Source organism: Sitophilus oryzae, unplaced genomic scaffold, assembly GCF_002938485.1.
Source record: "Sitophilus oryzae breed Bouriz unplaced genomic scaffold, Soryzae_2.0 scaffold_177_pilon_pilon, whole genome shotgun sequence".
NCBI classification, from domain to species: Eukaryota; Metazoa; Arthropoda; class Insecta; order Coleoptera; family Curculionidae; genus Sitophilus; species Sitophilus oryzae.
The window spans coordinates 4,323,630-4,340,866 of NW_022146479.1; the positions used below are offsets into that span (position 1 = coordinate 4,323,630).

Consider the following 17,237-nt stretch of genomic DNA (forward strand, 5'->3'; position numbering starts at 1 on the left):
AATATAAGGACATGTAACGCCCCTGTACGGGCTGTAGTAGAATTTGTGACGTTAGACGCCATTCGTTTGATGCCAAACAGTGAGTCATCATCCAGTCACCAGCGACAATTTTAGCGATTTTTAATAGTTTGTTGTGTGTAGTGAACTTTGTATAAACTTTGTTACAATGGTGAATTGTGTAGCTTTCAAGTGTAAAAGCCACAGCGACAAGAAAGAGCCAGGAGTTACGTTTCATACGTAAATAAACAGTCCACTCCAACTTTTTAGCGTTTTCTTATTGAATTCGATAATTATTCTTCAATTTCAATTAACATCTGTATGTACTTGATATGTGCTATAGGTACGTCGATACTAGTTTTGTATCTTTTGTTAACATTTTAATACGTTTTTTTCGTAATTAATTAGGATGATACACCATAGGTGTAGTCAAAACAATTATCAAAAAATATAAATATTGCTTCAAACAGCTAGGTTAAGAAAAATATGTGCCACGGCACTGTTTGATGCCAGCGTCACAATTTGCTGTCGGGTGTTATTTGTCCTTGGATTCTTTATGGTGGGTTCATACAGCCAAATAAAATAAAATAAGAATAAAATAAAATAAGAAATAAGGAATTCTAATTTGTGTGCGTTCATACAGGCAAATAAAATAAAATAAGAAATATATATTTGCTCATGCGCAGTACGATGAGGCTGGATAAAAGTTAACTTTTACGATTGTTTATAGTAATTTTACTATTTATAGTATATTTATTTATTCGTTGCCTACTATATTATACATTTTACTTATGTGAAATTAAAAAATAAATTAAATCCAAACTGAAAATATTTGTAGGTTAGAATTAAGCGTGCGCAAAGCCGTTTTCACATAAAATAAAACAAGAAGTTAAAAGATAAAGACTTCTTATTTTATTTGTTATTTTATTTGGCTGTATGAACGCATGTACGGTATCCCATATAACCTACTTTCTTATTTTATGTTATTTTATTCTTATTTTATTTTATTTGGCTGTATGAACCCACCATTAGTCATTGGTCATAGAATAATCCCAGAGATATGGGAGTGGGAGAATGAACTTCGACCAGAGATATAGAAGTAGGTTAGGTTGTATACAAAATGATGACAAAATGACATGGAGACCAAACCAAATTGGTTTGGTTTATGGAGACATATACATATATACATATCAAATTTTAGTTAAATGTCCATAGTTAAATGCATGGAGACTCAAGACTTGGACTCAAGAGCATCTCAAGAGACCCTTGATGGAGACCTAGAATATGGAGCCCAACATGGTTAGACCTTCTGCGCATCGCTTCTATACCTTAGTAATCCCTGTTATTTTTATATGACCAAGATATATGACATATTATTAAAAAGTCATCTTTTTTCTGTTGGCAACCTTGAAAAATTGATTATTAAACAGATGATTAATGTCACAAAAAGAAATGTTTACTTGCGAATGCCACTTCTTTGTCCCAAAATTTTTATTTTGATTTTTTTCGAGGGTAAATAGTGTGAGTTATGCGAAAAAATATTTGGTAATCTTCTTTGTTTAAAGAGCCAAATTTGCAATGACCGAACGATCACCGTCGAAGGTAATATAAATAAAATAAAACGTGTGTGAAAAGGTGGAAATCTAGACTAAATACGCTTTCATTTTTAGAGGCGTTTACATAGAGAATTGTTATCGCTTATTAAAGAGCCGCCACCTGGAGTTTCTCTGGATGCCGAACAAATCGAACAAAATCTATTTTTGTATGTAGAGGGATTGTGAATTTCATGAAACATCTTAGATAAAATCTACCTTATGTTTTCAGGTGGACAATTCACTTAGAAGGGGCAGAAAGAACCTTGTACGAGGGGGAGAGTTTTCAATTACAGTTCAAATTTAGTGATAATTACCCGTTTGACTCGCCTGAGGTAAGCTAGTTGATTGATTTTTTTTAACATAGGTATATGAATTTTTTGTGTAGGTTATTTTTACCGGAGAACACATTCCTATTCATCCACACGTATACAGTAATGGACACATATGCCTTTCCATATTAACCGATGATTGGTCACCAGCATTATCAGTTCAGTCTGTTTGTCTTTCGATTGTATCAATGCTTAGCAGTTGTAAGGAAAAGGTAATAATTTTTACCTGATATAGAGTTTTGGACACCCTGTATATCTTCTCAAGTACTATTTATTCCATTAAAATACATTTTTTTCAGCAACGACCACCTGATAATGCTTTTTATGTGAAAACTTGCAACAAAAACCCAAAGAAAACTAAGTGGTGGTATCATGGTAAGTGTCTTATTAGGAAAATTTATTTTAATAATCGTTTTTTAAGTCTTTCTAGTACAATATTATCGAAAAAAACGGCGTTAGCGATGGCTATGAAATGAAGATCGCTGTCATTTTATATGTAAAATTATATGGGGAATGTTATCGATCGTCATTTCCAAGCAAACGGAACGCCGTTTTTTTTTCTTTAATCATATGGTATTATTATACTTATTTTTTACAGATGATTCAGTTTAAATTAATAAAAAAAATAGAAGTGATGGGGTTGACTAATTTTTAATATATTTTATCCAAATAAATTATTCTAAAATTGTACTATAAACTTAAAGTTTTTTTATGTTGTAATTTTAAACCGATATAAGTTCTGTTGAAAAGATAAATATATAAAATTTGAATAGGAGGTGCAGACACATTTTTATTCGTTGTATTGGTCTGGATGGAACATTGTTTTTGTAAGATTTAATCTTAATTTAGAATAGTTTAATTTTATAATTTAGAGGACGATGTATTTCTTATATATGATGCGTTTTTAGAGAATTTTTATTATAATTATATAGGATCCCATATTTAGGAGCGGAAATTTACTGGCGAACGCTTTAAGAGAGTTTTAGAAATGTAACACTTATCTATTTTAAACATGTGCTTATATTATTTGTTGTTAAATTAAATATCCCAAAAAAGCCAGATGTTTCTTTATTACCTTTATTTTGAAAATTAATAGCGAAAAAAATACAAAATATAATCGAGATTCTATAAAATACAAAGTGATTGTTTAAACTTTTGGCAATCCTGCAACAATGGAGTCTTCAATTCCACAATGGTCTTCACCTCTCAGTATTTTGAAGGTACCTGTAAAATAAAGATTCTGGTGAGATATTAACTGGATTATTTTATTTTATCTTTACTTCATTTAGAAAATATTTTGCCTTTCACACAAAACTATGGTATTTTGGGTGAAAGTCCCGGCCTTGATGCCAAGTCTTTCCGTGTGTGGGTAGCTATTCGTTGAACATTAAAAAACTATAATCAGTTTTTTTTTTCATTCTACTGATTTGTTTTTTTTAACCAGAGCACTGATGAGAATGAAATATATAAAATTGCATACGTGTGTTTTTACTTTAACTATATTTGAATTATGGTTTCAAGTAGTGCGCGTTGTATCCTGGTTGTATCGTATGATTTAATGCATTTAATGGTATTACGTGGCGCAGCGACCAAGCTTCGACTGCTTGGGCGTGAACGTTAGTGCGTGTTGTATCATTTGATTGGTGGCCGTTGGCTGGTCGCTGCGACCTGGCGGTCAGTGCGTTTGAGCTCTTAATAAATCTTAGCAAATACAGGTCGCTCAATATTCTAAAAAAATACAAAATTATTTTTTACCCGTCTTTTTTGTAAAATAAAAAAAAAATGAGAAATGGAGTAGTCCATTTTTTTAAATCAATTTACCTTTTCCAATTCACATATCAAAAATAATATAAGGTCAAGGTATATGGTTTTTAAAATATAATCGTTTTTAGACTTAAATTTAATAATTTAATGTAAGTTAAGGCTCCCACAAAATTATATAAAAACACAAATTCTATATTTCTTTTAATTAAAAAAGTAGGGTTAATATAGTATGAAAAGTTGTAACGCTGCCGTTAGAAACAAAAAAAATATTGAACAAAATTTTTTTAAATAATGTTAGTGCAACAAATCGTTTTTACGAAATTCATCCCCCTTAGGAAGTAAAATGGTGGATGAAAGTTTGTATGGATTCGTTGCTATCTGATCTAGAATTATGAAATTGTGTACAAGGGTTCATGGAGGGAGTGATAGGTATCAAATCACCAAAAAATGTACTTAAAAGTAAAAAAAAATATATCACACATGGCATCTATTTAAAATGTATCCCATTAAAAACATAGAATGTAAAAAATGCCAAGCCTCGCAACGCAATTCTTCCACTACAAAAAGTTCTGATACTAACTAACCATTGTCACCCCAGTCAGAATTCCAAGAATTAGCAATGAGCCAATAGGGTATGTTGTTTTCAACACCCCATCCCAAGATTCTTATAGCGTGTCCTCCCAATTCTTGACCAGTTACATGTTGATAAACACCTAGAATACATTATTTCCTTAAAGAAAAATCTCTAACAAGAACACTTTTTGATATTTTTACCGCTTTTGTATTGCAAAAGATCTTCGTAAACTGTAAAAGCACCTTCAACAGGTCCGTTGGTTAGGATTTCAGTTTGAATTTGTTCCACTCTGCTGGAAATCGAGTACGATTTCTGTCCGTAATGCTTGTCTGTTTCGTACGGAATGCTGTAGCTTTTTTCGCATTGCTTGATACATTTAGGTGTTTTATGATCGTCCCCTTAAAAAAAATATTTTCTACAGTGTGGTTGATACAATGTTTGTTCCAACCGGATGAGAGATATTTCCTATCAGTCGATTTATTTGTTAATCTTGACAAACGATCAAACTTTTAAAACAAGTGGGCGACTAGAAATTACCATCCCAGGATCGGTTCTCGGTCCGGTTGGAACGAACCTACAGTAAACGGAATGAATTATATTTACCGTTACATGAAGGTCTGGTACCGTTTACGTGGTGCTCGCACGGCGCAATTTCGTAAGGCCTGCAGCCCTAAAAACAAATTTAATTTACTTTAATAATCAGGGTGATCCAAATATTCCGAAAAAGGTCCATAAAAAATATAGATTCGTTTTTTTTTGGAAGTGGAATACCTGTTCTGATCCATAGGGTCCTCCAGAAACCAAGCCTTTCCTGACCCAATACGCAAAGGCGGCTCCGGGAAATCCCCCGTCGCAACCCATTCCGCACGTGTAGCAGCAAGACACTAGATCGTCAGCTGACACATGAAAGTTGACTTTTCCGTTTGAGTGGATGCAAATTCTGTCGGACATCACTTCTACTGCTCCAAAAGCCTAAATTTAAAACAGAATCATCGAATTTGTAATTATTTTAATTCGGCATGAGGATTAGGATTGCCAGGGGTCGGGGATTTCCGAGAAAATCCCGAATTTCGGTAAGTTGTGCCGGATTCCGGAATATAATATCCGCAGTATACTATCCCGGAAAGCGCAAATTATAAAACCAAATGTTCACTTATGCTTAACATTATTCCATCATATTTTTCTATAGAAAGATATTTCCCTTCACTTATTTTCGTAGTTATAATTTAATTTATGTTTGTAGTTATATCAATAAACAATATATATATACATATATATAAGAGTTAAACGCACTGAGGACCAGGTCGCAGCGACCAGTATTTTATTCAATGTTATTAGGAAATGCAGCTGCGACCAGTAATAATATTGAATCAAATGCTGGTCGCTGCGACCTGGTCGTCAGTGCGTTTGAGCCGTAAGGGTTCGGTTTTTTTCCTTTTGAGATACGATAAAGCCTAAAAAATAAGTTGATAATGGTATCTCGGAAACGAAACGTCAAATTAAAAATCTAATAAGAACAACGTGCACGAAAAGTAGCGATGGGAATGTGAAAATTGTTTTGTTATATCTTTTGAAATAAAGCCATAAAAAAATGGAATCCAAAAAATTGTCACTTTTCCTAAATATTTTCGGAAGTAATCCGATATTTTTAGATTTCGAAATGAATTTAGATGTCCTTATAGGGATCAGCATAGCGCAACTTTTCTCTAATTTAGTCATTACGAAATCGCTGTAGTGAGCGTTCTTATTATAGGACACCGTGTATACATATACAAGAATAAGTTTTTCAAGTGAACAAATTAATAGATAAATAATTTGAGCGTGTTGAAACGTTTTTCTTGTTACTTATCTGTTTGCTTTCAATACGCACACACTTACCCAACAAGACCCGCACGACCCCTGATCTCTGATCTCGCGAATTGTGGGACAATCGGGCCATTGAGTTCTCGAATCGAAGTTCACCGGAACCTGAACGGATTCCACATCGTGAACGAGAACCGGAGGCATGTAGTTCTTGTGGTTGGGTAGTACTCCCATCAGGCCTTTGATGTATTTCATGGACACATCTTTGGCGAAATTTCTACCTGCCTGGAAGATATATTTTTGGTTAAAATTCTATGCTGTTGTTTTATTTTTGCATTTTTTTGTTATTATGCGCAAAAGCAAAGTGGGTCTATTTTTCGAAAATACAGTGTGTTTCAAAAAACATGTGCCATCTCTTGTGGGGAGATTTCTCACGTAAAATAAGATTTATTTTTTATCATTCAACGCAGGCCGATTCTGCTTTGTTTCGTAGTTACAGGGTGCTTTCAGCGATTCAAATGAAATTTTGAGGGTAAAAGTTACTATAAATGCAACATATTTTAATGCTAAAAAAGTATCGACAGATTCACCAGGGAAGTGCATATGGGTTACCACTAGAATCTTTTTTAAAAAAAAAATAATTATATTAATAAAAGATTAAAAGTTGTATCTTGATATTTTGTCGATTTCGATCTCCATAACCCTTCGTCCTCCCTAATTATGAAACAAAGCAGAATCGGACCTACGTTGATATAAAAAATAAATCTTATTTTTACATGGGGAATAACCCCAAGAGAGATAACACCTGCTTTTTGAAACACACTGTGGAGTACAAAAGTTACTTAAAAGAGTTTTTTAGTAGGTATAAAAAATCATTAAATGAAAATAAAAAAATGTTCATTAAAAAAACAGTGTCATAGTAGCCTTTCAAGTGACAAATCAACGATAATTTCAATTGACTGTGCGTATGATTGATGTCTTGCAAACTTTAGTACTTTCCTCCATTTAAATATTATTTTTTGACAAGTTTTTAAGTCGTTTTAATAAAAGACTTAAAAAAGTCCATCCAGCAAAAATTATCGTCGATTATCATTTCAAAAACCAGTGCGACAACGTTTTTTGCATATATCAAAGTTACGTTTCACGTATCAAATTCCAAAAAACATTTAATTAATAATACTGATATAGTTTCTGATACATTTATAAAAAATAAATTAAAAAATAGACGATGATTCATAAAAAATAGAGTAATTACCTTCCACGTCGTGCCTTGTTTGTTGATAGATTCGATGAATACATCGGATAACGGGTGTAGTCGACAATTAACACCAATAAAAAGTAGCAGCATCCACAAGTGCCCGGTCATTTTTAAAACCTAAGATAACAAATTATTTGTAATACAATATTTTCAACAAAAAAATACGACTTACAATATGTATTTATCGATGCTAAGCACAAAACAACACTGATGTCCAACTAAATACGAATATTTTTAAAGAAGATTAGTACACAAAGAAAAGTTGTTATCTGTTAAATTTCTTTCTGCTTTTGTATACTTGTTTACAACTCCAGATGATAACAGGAAATTATCACGAGAATTCCCAGCAAAACAAACTACTATGAGAGTGCGCATTATCTCAAATCAATAAACAGTTTTGTGTGGTTTTGTCAACCAATAATTATTATTTAAATAAAATTTAATTTGATTCTCGGGTAAATAAATAAAACAAGCATTAATTTTTATCGTTTTTTATATTTTTGTATTTTTTATGAAGAAAATATAACTTATGCAAAAAATATCTATTCAATAATTTAAAAACAATGGAATTGCAGGTTGTTTTCATTAATATTTTACAATTTTACGACAAAGTCTTTTTTTTTTCTTCATCTTCAACATCGTCAGTGGATAAAATAGTGAGCTTTTTTCATCAAAAATATTATTGAAAACGTTACTATTAAATCACACTAATAAACACGCGCAGTCTTGCCAGATTTCATTTTTTTTTCGAGTGTTTTTCCTTTTTGTCAAATGAGAATTACGTTGGATCTGTACAATGTGTATTTTTCCTACCAAAAGAGTGCCATTTCTTTGAAAATTTTAATATAAAACATAAAAAAGCTGTAGAAATATGACAGAATATAACACGTTTCGGGTTCAATTATATACTATATTCGGGATATTTCTTCATGGAAACAAATTTTACTAACTCTGATTAGTAAGGAAAAAAAAATGTTTTAAAAAATTGATAAAATAATTCCTAAATTTTTCGTGACTTTGTTTTTAATATCCAGTAAAACATGTCTTTTGTCAAGATTAATTGATTTTACAAACAATAAAATTTGTACCGCTAAAAAGAATAAAAAAATTAGGCTTAAAGGCATAAACCTAAAGGTTTAAAAGCATTTAAAAAGTAATTTATGAATTTTATAGGATTATTTAAAAAAGATATATAGGGCGTTAAAATCATCACTGTAAATTATCTCTTAATTTAAAAGAAATAATATTATAATATATGCATCAAATAAATTAATGCTAAGATAGGTCTTATATTTTATTCAGAAGAAAAAAAAATAAATTTATAAAGTTTTGGCTTAAAAATATGAGATAGATTATTTTAGAAATTTTGATTTAAAATTTACTCTATTCAAAATGGCAACTGCTAACAATTACTTATTAGTTATATTTTATTAGATGTATTACTTAGTAAAATGGTTTGCTTGAAAATGGAAAAAAATCAACCTGGGAACTCAATTAAAATATGACAGATTTGACGTTTAAAGAAATAATTTTACAAAAAATTGCTTTTTTTGGAAAGTTATTTTTCAGTCACTACTATCAAAAACTAACTAACTTTTAGGAGGAAAGTTTCATATATCAACACAGTGTTATAAATGGTTAGTTTTAATAATTTTTTGCTGAAATTTTCAAAAATAATCGATATTTTTTTCGAAAATTTAACATCTTTCTAAAACCAAATTATTTTGGAGATATGTTGATATAATTGTTTTTATCTATGGTCCAGGTAATAAAAGTGGACTACCCTGTATTCCTGCTCTCAAACTTAAATACAATTTCATTCATAATTAGCACAAACAATAAAGCAAATTTTAAATCATAATGTGCCAAAAATATATATTTTTTTCTTTTCTCAGTAAAAAATCGAAATAAAAAGTAAGTGTGACTACTTGGCAGACAAAAGGCAGAGTCCAAAAACCGTTCTTATTATAGCATAAATTTCGTAGTTCGTCGTACAGTGAATCCCCGAACAATTGCACTGACCCAACGTAGCGTACGATCTGAGAAAAAAAAATGACGTCACAGTGGCTTTTGAAATGACAATGGATGCTAATTTCTATCGAGTCGACCCCTATACGACGTTTGTTAAACACTAACATAAAAATTTGCTATAAATAAATTAATGTGTGATAAAATTATATTTCATAAAAATAGCGAGTTTTCTACGATGTTCTTTATGGGGATCTCGGAAACAGTTAGAAAGTCGGTTAAATGGGGAAAGAATTGCAGTTTTGTGAGGTTAAACATATGCACCTTTCGGATTTTTTAAAAAGTTTATGTACTAGATATTTCGAAAAAAAAAACAAATTTCGGCGATTTTAAAAATGCTCCCTAATCTACGCAACAAAGCATTTTAGGACATAAATGGGTATGAACTTTTTTACTTATATACAACTGCACAACATGTTGCCGCAGTTTCCCCTTTACAATTCAGAGCTTTTATAGAAATCAACCTAACAGAAAACAACCATGAATGCCATTCCAAAACCCAACGTAACGCCATTTTGCCACGACAATACAGTATAACTCGCTCCTTCGAATAAATAAAAGATATCCCCTCTACAAAAGGGATATACGTAGTAAAAAACTACACGTAACAATATAGTTTTTTACAGCTTGTTCTCCTCGCCCGAGGCGAGTTCGTGGTGCAGTAGCGACGCGCCCGCCAATTCCTGGAACGACTGGTCAAGACAGTGCTTGAGCTCGGCGTAGGACACCACAAGCACGCTCTGCTCGTCCCTGGACATGAGGCAGATCTTTTCGGGCGCGCCGCTGTCCAGCTTGTTTAGGCACTGGACCACATGGGCCATGTCCAGCCAGGGCTGACCTTCCTCCGTCACCTGGTGGAACACGTAGTCGCGAAATAACTTCAGCATGTATCTGCAAGAACAAATAAAAAAGATAATACCCTTGTTTATATATTCTTATATAAGGATAATACTAAATGTCTATACCTTTGAGGCAGGTTCATTTCTTGAAAAGAATCCTGGGTTTTCTACCACTAGAAGAAAATCTACAAAATCATAGTTATTTTTTGAAAACACCACTGGGGCATTAGCCCAACGAAAACCAACTTGTCAGTGGTATTTTACTAAGAAAACCTAACCGACAAAGAGTCCTTAATGTTTTAGGAGATCCTCCTGTCGTAAAAAGCAAAAAAACACAAAGCCCAAAAAAAACTATTTAAAATATTGGTCTCCGTTGAATCAATGCAGTGATGTTTACAAAAAATACCTTTTTTATTTTGTCGATTTTTTTCTAGCGGCGAAAAACTTTTCAAGAAAAAATAACCTTGAACTAACTAAGATAACCTTGATAACCTAACAGCGCTTTCAGATGGAGCGGAGCGTCCGCAACTTCGAGCAAGTACCATGAGTTTATATGAACAATTTCACATGGGCGCGTATGCTCCGTCCGACGGAGTTCGTCCGACGGCTATCTTGAAAAAACACGACGGACGGTCCGCTCCATCTGAAAGCGCTGTAAGAACTTTTATAAAATTGCGATATACAGGGCGCGTTAAAACTAGATAAGTTTAGGACAGACTTTTTTCAAAATAGATAAGTTTTTCTCATCCTATATATGGAGCTTATTTTGGAAAAACCGAGTCACCCGTTATAGTCTGTTCCTCAGAAACTAAATCCTAACCAATCCTAACAAAAAATATATAACAGTGACAGATGCTCTGTCGTTTTAATTGAAAAGTCGATTATTCTTTCCTGTCTTGTCATTTTTTGTGCGTCTCGTATGTCAAAATTATACAGGGTGGTCCGAATTGTATTCAGGAAACTTCGGCAGCATATTCTGTACATAAAAATAAATCAAAAAGTTCATATAAACTTATGTCCTAAAATGCTTCGTTTCGGAGATACAGGGTGTGGAAGTTTCATTTTTATTTCGATTTTTTCCAAATAATTTCTGAAGTAACGTTAATATTTGGATGAAAATTGGTGTCTGGGAGTTTTTTGACATGAGAAATTTGATTTTGATGTCAATATGAATCCTACTTATAGAGGGCGCCACCTACATATGTTTTAACTGTTTTGAAGAGTAATAACTTTTCGTCCGTACCAGTATAAAACTACTAAGTGAAAAAATATACATTTCCGTGACTTTTTACGTAAAAAATATCTCTTGGTAAAAATTGTTACGAGCAATCGTTCTCAAGATATTTAGAATGGAAATAGTCAATACATGTCATTATTGACAAAAAATAAACACACGTTAAGTAGATAGCGATTTCACTGAAATAAATAAATTTGGAAAATTTTTATTTTTTTTAATTAATCATAATTTTTTTGCGAAAAAATGATGATAAAACAGTTTCTGTTGAACTTTTGACACAAAACATTTCAAATTTATGATTTCAGTCTAATTTCTATGTTTAATTTATGTCAATGATGACAGATATTGATCATTTCGATTCCAAATATCTCGAGAACCATTACTCGTAGCGATTTTTACCAAGAGACCTTTTTTACGTAGAAAATGTCCTAAATGTATATTTTTTTACTCACTAGTTTTATACAGGTACGGACAAAAAGTTATTACTCTACAAACCAGTTAAAAAATGTGTATGTGGCGCCCTCTACAAGTAGGAGTCATGATGACATCAAAATCAAATTTCTCATGTAAAAAACTCCCAGGGACCAATTTTCATGCAAATATTGACGTTACTTCATAAATTATTTGGAAAAAATCGAAATAAAAATGACACTTCAACACCCTGTATCTACGAAACGAAGCATTTTAGGACATACATTTATACGAACTTTTTTACTTATTTTTATCTGCAGAATATGCTGCCTAAGTTTCCGGAATACAGTTCGGACCACCCTGTATATTCCCTGGGTGGACAAAAATATATAATTTTATTTAATATTTAACTGCAAATAAAAATAATATTTACCTATCGCCAGTTTCTGACCAGGTACTCTCCATATTAAATTCGGGTCGTTCGTTTATAGAACCCAGTTTCGATAACAGTCTAAACAACCTGCCGTTTTGGACCTCTTTACATAGTTCGGTGTCCAGTACTTCTATGTGATTATGTAAATTGTCCAGTTGTGTATAAAACCTAAAAAAAATAATAAAAAACATTAGATTACTTCCGTTTAAACGACAGAAAAAGCTACGTCACAGTAACCTTTGAATTGCTATGGATTTTCTGTGTCAAAGACCACTACGACGCTGTTTTTTTCTCTCGATTGTACGGTATTTTTACCTAGCTCCAATCATGGGCATTAAATCGGTGACGCTCCTCCTCTGGTTGGTCAAAAGGTACATTATCAGGTTCCTAAGGTCCATGGTGTAAGTACGACTAACAATATCGACTGCCGTTGATATGTTTTCTCGTTGAACGGCAACCTAACGGAGTAGTTTAAATGTACTGTCACAGGTTTTTAATTCAATCTATTTAATTTTAGCGTAGGAAATAAATGTTTTTCTTACCGTCGACTTGCATGCCAAGGCAAGAACCAATTTCCCCAGCGCTGTCAAATCTTCCTGCTGATAATGATGCACCAATGCCAGATGGTTAATGCTCGAATTATTTTCGTGTAGAATGACGTCCATAACACCCAAACAGCTTAATCTTAACCTATATTAAACACAGAGTATTTAAAACAAACCCTTATAAATCGGTTTATCCAGGGTAGGGACCACCCTGTTATACCTGTCACACAGGCGCGGAAGCTCCAAGGAGAACGACGGATTGTATTGAAATAGCATTTTATGAGCATATGTATTATCTGATAAACGGATCTAAAACAACAAGAGGAATTCAGGCAAAAATATCGATATGGTCACGTTTAATAATAGAAAAGCAAAATTGCTCGATATTACCTATAAATTGGATATGTTTTTAGTTCATTTCAGCATACAACAAACAGAGCAATAGGAGATTTTCAATGCGTTAAAAAAAGATGACACGGCTGTAGTTTACCATGCAATGTAACAAAGACAGATAACTCTGTTTTCCCTTCCACTGAGAAGAAGTGACACGATGAGTGAGAAGATCGCTTCTGGAGGCGGACGCCTGTGGCCCCGCCCCCTGCGTCGGCGGTGGAACTTCGACAAAAGAAAAAATTTGGGATAAAAACTTAGAGTAATGTAGAATGAGTAAAAGGGGGGTTAATCACTACGAGCTTAAAGATCTATTGTGTGCCAAAAACTTAGTAATGAGAGGCAGAACAGGGTTGCCAGATTTGTCAGATAGTAAAATTATTTCTTCTCTGTTTAATGGCCTTTTGGTAACAGCAACGGTAACATATATTTTCAGGTTGTTTTAATTTGAGTTGACATACAATGGTTATTTTAATTAAATATCAAGCTAAACACAGTAAATTCCAATTTAGGTAGATTTTATTGAAATTTAAAGATTATTCTTCATTTTCAGAAAATGTTAAATATGCCAAAAATATTACAATTTTATAAAAAATTTAAAAAAAACATATGCCCCCAAAGTTTAATTTCAATACAATCTAGCATTCTCATTGGAACCTCTGCGTCGTATGAGAGGCGCCACCCTGAAAATAAGGCTTACCTATTTTTTGAAGTTAAAATAATTTTTGTTGGGTCTAAACTTCTACACGCCAACGCTGAGGAGTGGATCAGTCTGAGGGCCGATGTTAACTGAATAATGTAGCTCCATATTAAGGGTTCTGGAAGTTTGTTGTTCTGTTGGTGCCTAAGTAAATTGTTCTTCTGATAACTGTAGGGTCTAGGTGTCGAAACGTCGTTTGTGAAAGGATCTGAATACCCGGGCTGATCAGTTGAAAAATGTTTGTTAAGTAGAGTTTCTAGGAAAAAAATAATAAAGGAAACACTTGAAAAAGTTAATACTTATAAGTACCTGATCCTGGATGATAACTATAGACAAATATCATAGAATTATCACCAAACGCTTTTGTGGTAAACACTTCCTTTAAATTAACTATATTGGAATGATTGAGCTTTTTCCACATTTCCACAAACGCCATGCATTTAACGTTCTGTAACCGAAACCCGTGGATTCGTCTCAGACAATAGTGGACACCAGTTTTGGTATGTGTCGCCTTGTACATGGAGGCCTGATAGCCCAAATGGGCTTTATGAAGAGCCTACAACATTTTTTTTATGAAAAAAAAAAAACAAAATATGCTCCCAACTTTTTTAAAATCATTGCTGACTGACATGGTAATCAATATACAGAGTTTCCCATTTTAGTGTGTTTTATGTTTTTTTTTGTTTATGAGTAGAGATACAAAGATGCGGTTTTCAAAGCACCACGCTACTTTTTTATAAAACTAAAGATTCTACACACTGATTTGTATTAGCCTATTGTTTAACCTCTTAGTTCCTGAAATACAGGGCCAATTTGAAAATATTGCATTTTTCGACCCTCCTCGTACCTCGGTTATCCTATCCTATAACTTTTTGAAAAGGTGAAAACTGCTTTCCGTAGAGTTTTTCATGCAGAATCCACTGGCGTAACTAGTTTTTCGCTGAGAGCTGTCATTTTCTAAATATGTCTAAAACTTATTTTTTTTAAATAGGACACCCTGTATATAATTTCTTTTTATTTCATATGAGCTTTCTAAAAATATAATATACTCTATATTTATTTTCAAAAATAAAGTAAAATGCACAAAATTTCATAAATAAAGTAAATACCTTATTTAACTTTTTAACATAAATCAATCTAGTTTGAAAGAGTATTATTATTTTATTTAATTTAATTTAACCAGATAATTTTGCTTTCCGTCGCGATTTCTTAATAAACTGCACCGAAAATGAACTAAACCTCAGATTCGGATTTAGCGGCCCAAAAACATAAAGAACAAATTAAAAATCAGAACTACCCCAGAACTTTCCTCAAAAAAATACAATTTAATTCTACTAAGAATTCTACACACAGAAACTAGCGTGGAATAACCAAAATTTGACGTCGATAAATTATTTGATTATTTTGACTAGCTAGTTTAAATCAGCCACCTATGATAAAAAATTAAATAATGCATTTTTTATACAGAAACTAGCGTGGAGTAGTTAATAGTTAATAACCAAAATTTTACGTCGGATAAATTATTTGATTGTTTTGACTACCTAGTTCAAATCGGCCACCTATGATAAAAAATTAAATAATGCATTTTTTACACAGAAACTAGCATGGAGTAGTTAATAGTTAATAACCAAAATTTTAAGTCGGATAAATTATTTGTTTGTTTTGACTACCTAGTTTGAATCAGCCACCTATGATAAAAAATTAAACAATGCATTTTTTTACCTTATTTATGAAAATAAATATACCATATTTTTAGAAAGCTCATGTTTCATAAAAAGTAGTACAGTGTTATGAAAACCGCATCTTTGTATCTCTAGTCACAAACGAGAAAATCCATAAAACACACAAAAATGGGATACCCTGTACAGCCTAAACTGGTTGTCCCAGAGGCATGCAATACTGTATAAATGTTTATTAAGTAGTGTTATTATACAATAAGAAGCGACATTTGGAAGTTTATACCCTTAAGAGTGAAGAAGTTTGTATAAATCTTAGTTGCTCTTAGTTAGCAACAAAGCAGTTTTAAAAAATTCATCTGCATATAGAATAAAAGAGAGATGAAAGTTTGTAAGAAAATTCATTACTATCTGGTCCAGATGTATAAAATTTTGCACAATTCTTCTTGAAGTACCTAACAGCAGTAAGAACCACAAAAAATAATATTTTAGAATATTATTCCTATATGGGACAAAATGAAGGATGAAAAATTATACAAAAATTTGTTTTGATAAAAAAATCAATATATCTAGGTCTGAAAATATGATTTTTTTACTTATGACCATACTGAGAAGTAGAAAAGGTAGTATGCAATAGAATTAAATACCTGATTTGATATAGGCTCTAAAGGGAAAAGCTCGTGGTAACTGTCAACTTCCTGTGGAAGATCTGGATATTGTGCTATATCAGGCTGCAGCAGTGTCAATAAGTTACGATTTATTATGTCAGATTTTAGTTCTTCAGATACAAAAAATGACGGTTCAGACTTGCCAGGAAAAGTGGTATAGTCATTTGATGTTGTACTTGTGCTGGGTACAGGTTCATTTTCTGTAAGGAAGAAAAAAACATTATTACACATGTAATACAAAGGGATGAATTAGTTTGATTTTATAAAAAAGAAAATAATAAACTTACTTATGTTGTTTTCTGTAGCAGTAGGATATTGATAAAAATATGTTGTTCCTCCGACATTTTCATGATATGCAGGTACAATGACCGAGCCATTAGTAGAGTTGTTTATCTTGTCTTGTAAAATCGGTGAACTAGCGATAGAATGAGATGGTGATTGAGTATCTGGCGTTACACCAGCGGTAATATGTTCATGTTCATCAAATTTCTTTGCTATTGGATGAAAACTTGTTGATGGCGAAACAGATGTGAAAGAACTGTTTAGAAAGCTAGGAGAGACTGGAGTGTTAGAAGAACTATTCACTCTCGGAACGAACTCGGTTGTGTGAGCTAAAAAAAATATCGTAAAAATTTGTACCACTCACTATCAAGATTTATGTTTATTACTGGTTCTTCCTAACAGAGAGAGAGCAGTGTTTGGTCGGGAATTTGGAGATATCCAATCCATCTGCGCTATTCAGTATGCAGTAGGAAAATAGAAGAAATATATCTTTAATCAAATAATTTACATATGTTATAATATTATAACAAATATAGGCTAGAGACGAATATGCTCTGTTAACTTGGAAAAACTACATATTTTTGACAAAGACAAATGTTGCAAGCTGTCACCATCATTTTACAATATTCGTTCACTCTGTCATGATTTTTCTGTCTTTGTCACACTTACCACAGCTTCAAGGTTTTGACACACATGTCATATATAAAT

The 17,237-nt window shown here is 32.5% G+C and overlaps 3 protein-coding genes across 3 annotated transcripts; 1 reads left to right on the forward strand and 2 right to left on the reverse strand.

Annotated features, from left to right (window-relative positions):
* The first annotated feature begins 1,402 nt into the window (after positions 1 to 1,402).
* On the forward strand, positions 1,403 to 2,977 carry LOC115882223 (ubiquitin-conjugating enzyme E2 W). The gene is made up of 6 exons (XM_030900138.1): positions 1,403 to 1,599; positions 1,668 to 1,759; positions 1,822 to 1,924; positions 1,978 to 2,133; positions 2,221 to 2,296; positions 2,520 to 2,977. The coding sequence occupies exons 1-6, from the start codon at positions 1,576 to 1,578 to the stop codon at positions 2,531 to 2,533; spliced, it is 465 nt and encodes a 154-aa protein (XP_030755998.1). The 5' UTR covers positions 1,403 to 1,575; the 3' UTR covers positions 2,534 to 2,977.
* A 5-nt stretch (positions 2,978 to 2,982) lies between these two features.
* Positions 2,983 to 7,701, reverse strand: LOC115882222 (cathepsin B). Its single transcript, XM_030900137.1, has 8 exons — positions 7,493 to 7,701; positions 7,318 to 7,437; positions 6,138 to 6,347; positions 5,031 to 5,231; positions 4,863 to 4,929; positions 4,460 to 4,657; positions 4,270 to 4,398; positions 2,983 to 3,145 (listed from the first exon to the last, which is right to left on the reverse strand). Exons 2-8 carry the CDS (start codon positions 7,426 to 7,428, stop codon positions 3,069 to 3,071), a joined length of 993 nt encoding a protein of 330 aa, XP_030755997.1. The 5' UTR covers positions 7,429 to 7,437; positions 7,493 to 7,701; the 3' UTR covers positions 2,983 to 3,068.
* A 358-nt stretch (positions 7,702 to 8,059) lies between these two features.
* On the reverse strand, positions 8,060 to 17,175 carry LOC115882250 (PAN2-PAN3 deadenylation complex subunit Pan3). Its single transcript, XM_030900186.1, has 9 exons — positions 16,916 to 17,175; positions 16,535 to 16,858; positions 16,227 to 16,447; positions 14,213 to 14,459; positions 13,904 to 14,159; positions 12,811 to 12,958; positions 12,584 to 12,726; positions 12,269 to 12,436; positions 8,060 to 10,239 (listed from the first exon to the last, which is right to left on the reverse strand). The coding sequence occupies exons 1-9, from the start codon at positions 16,974 to 16,976 to the stop codon at positions 9,969 to 9,971; spliced, it is 1,839 nt and encodes a 612-aa protein (XP_030756046.1). The 5' UTR covers positions 16,977 to 17,175; the 3' UTR covers positions 8,060 to 9,968.
* Positions 17,176 to 17,237: the final 62 nt, after the last annotated feature.

Coding starts and splice junctions, on each gene's coding strand:
- LOC115882222 (XM_030900137.1), bottom strand. CDS start 7,428: ATGACCGGGCACTTGTGGATGCTGCTACTTTTTATTGGTGTTAATTGT. Junction 5,232..6,137: donor GGTCGTGCGGGTCTTGTTGG/GTAAGTGTGTGC, acceptor TTTTAAATTTAG/GCTTTTGGAGCAGTAGAAGT. Junction 4,399..4,459: donor TCTTTTGCAATACAAAAGCG/GTAAAAATATCA, acceptor AATGTATTCTAG/GTGTTTATCAACATGTAACT.
- LOC115882250 (XM_030900186.1), bottom strand. CDS start 16,976: ATGGATTGGATATCTCCAAATTCCCGACCAAACACTGCTCTCTCTCTG. Junction 12,437..12,583: donor ATGCCCATGATTGGAGCTAG/GTAAAAATACCG, acceptor TATTTTTTTTAG/GTTTTATACACAACTGGACA. Junction 10,240..12,268: donor TGGTCAGAAACTGGCGATAG/GTAAATATTATT, acceptor TTGTTCTTGCAG/ATACATGCTGAAGTTATTTC.
- LOC115882223 (XM_030900138.1), top strand. CDS start 1,576: ATGACCGAACGATCACCGTCGAAG. Junction 1,600..1,667: donor CCGAACGATCACCGTCGAAG/GTAATATAAATA, acceptor TTTCATTTTTAG/AGGCGTTTACATAGAGAATT. Junction 2,134..2,220: donor TTAGCAGTTGTAAGGAAAAG/GTAATAATTTTT, acceptor CATTTTTTTCAG/CAACGACCACCTGATAATGC.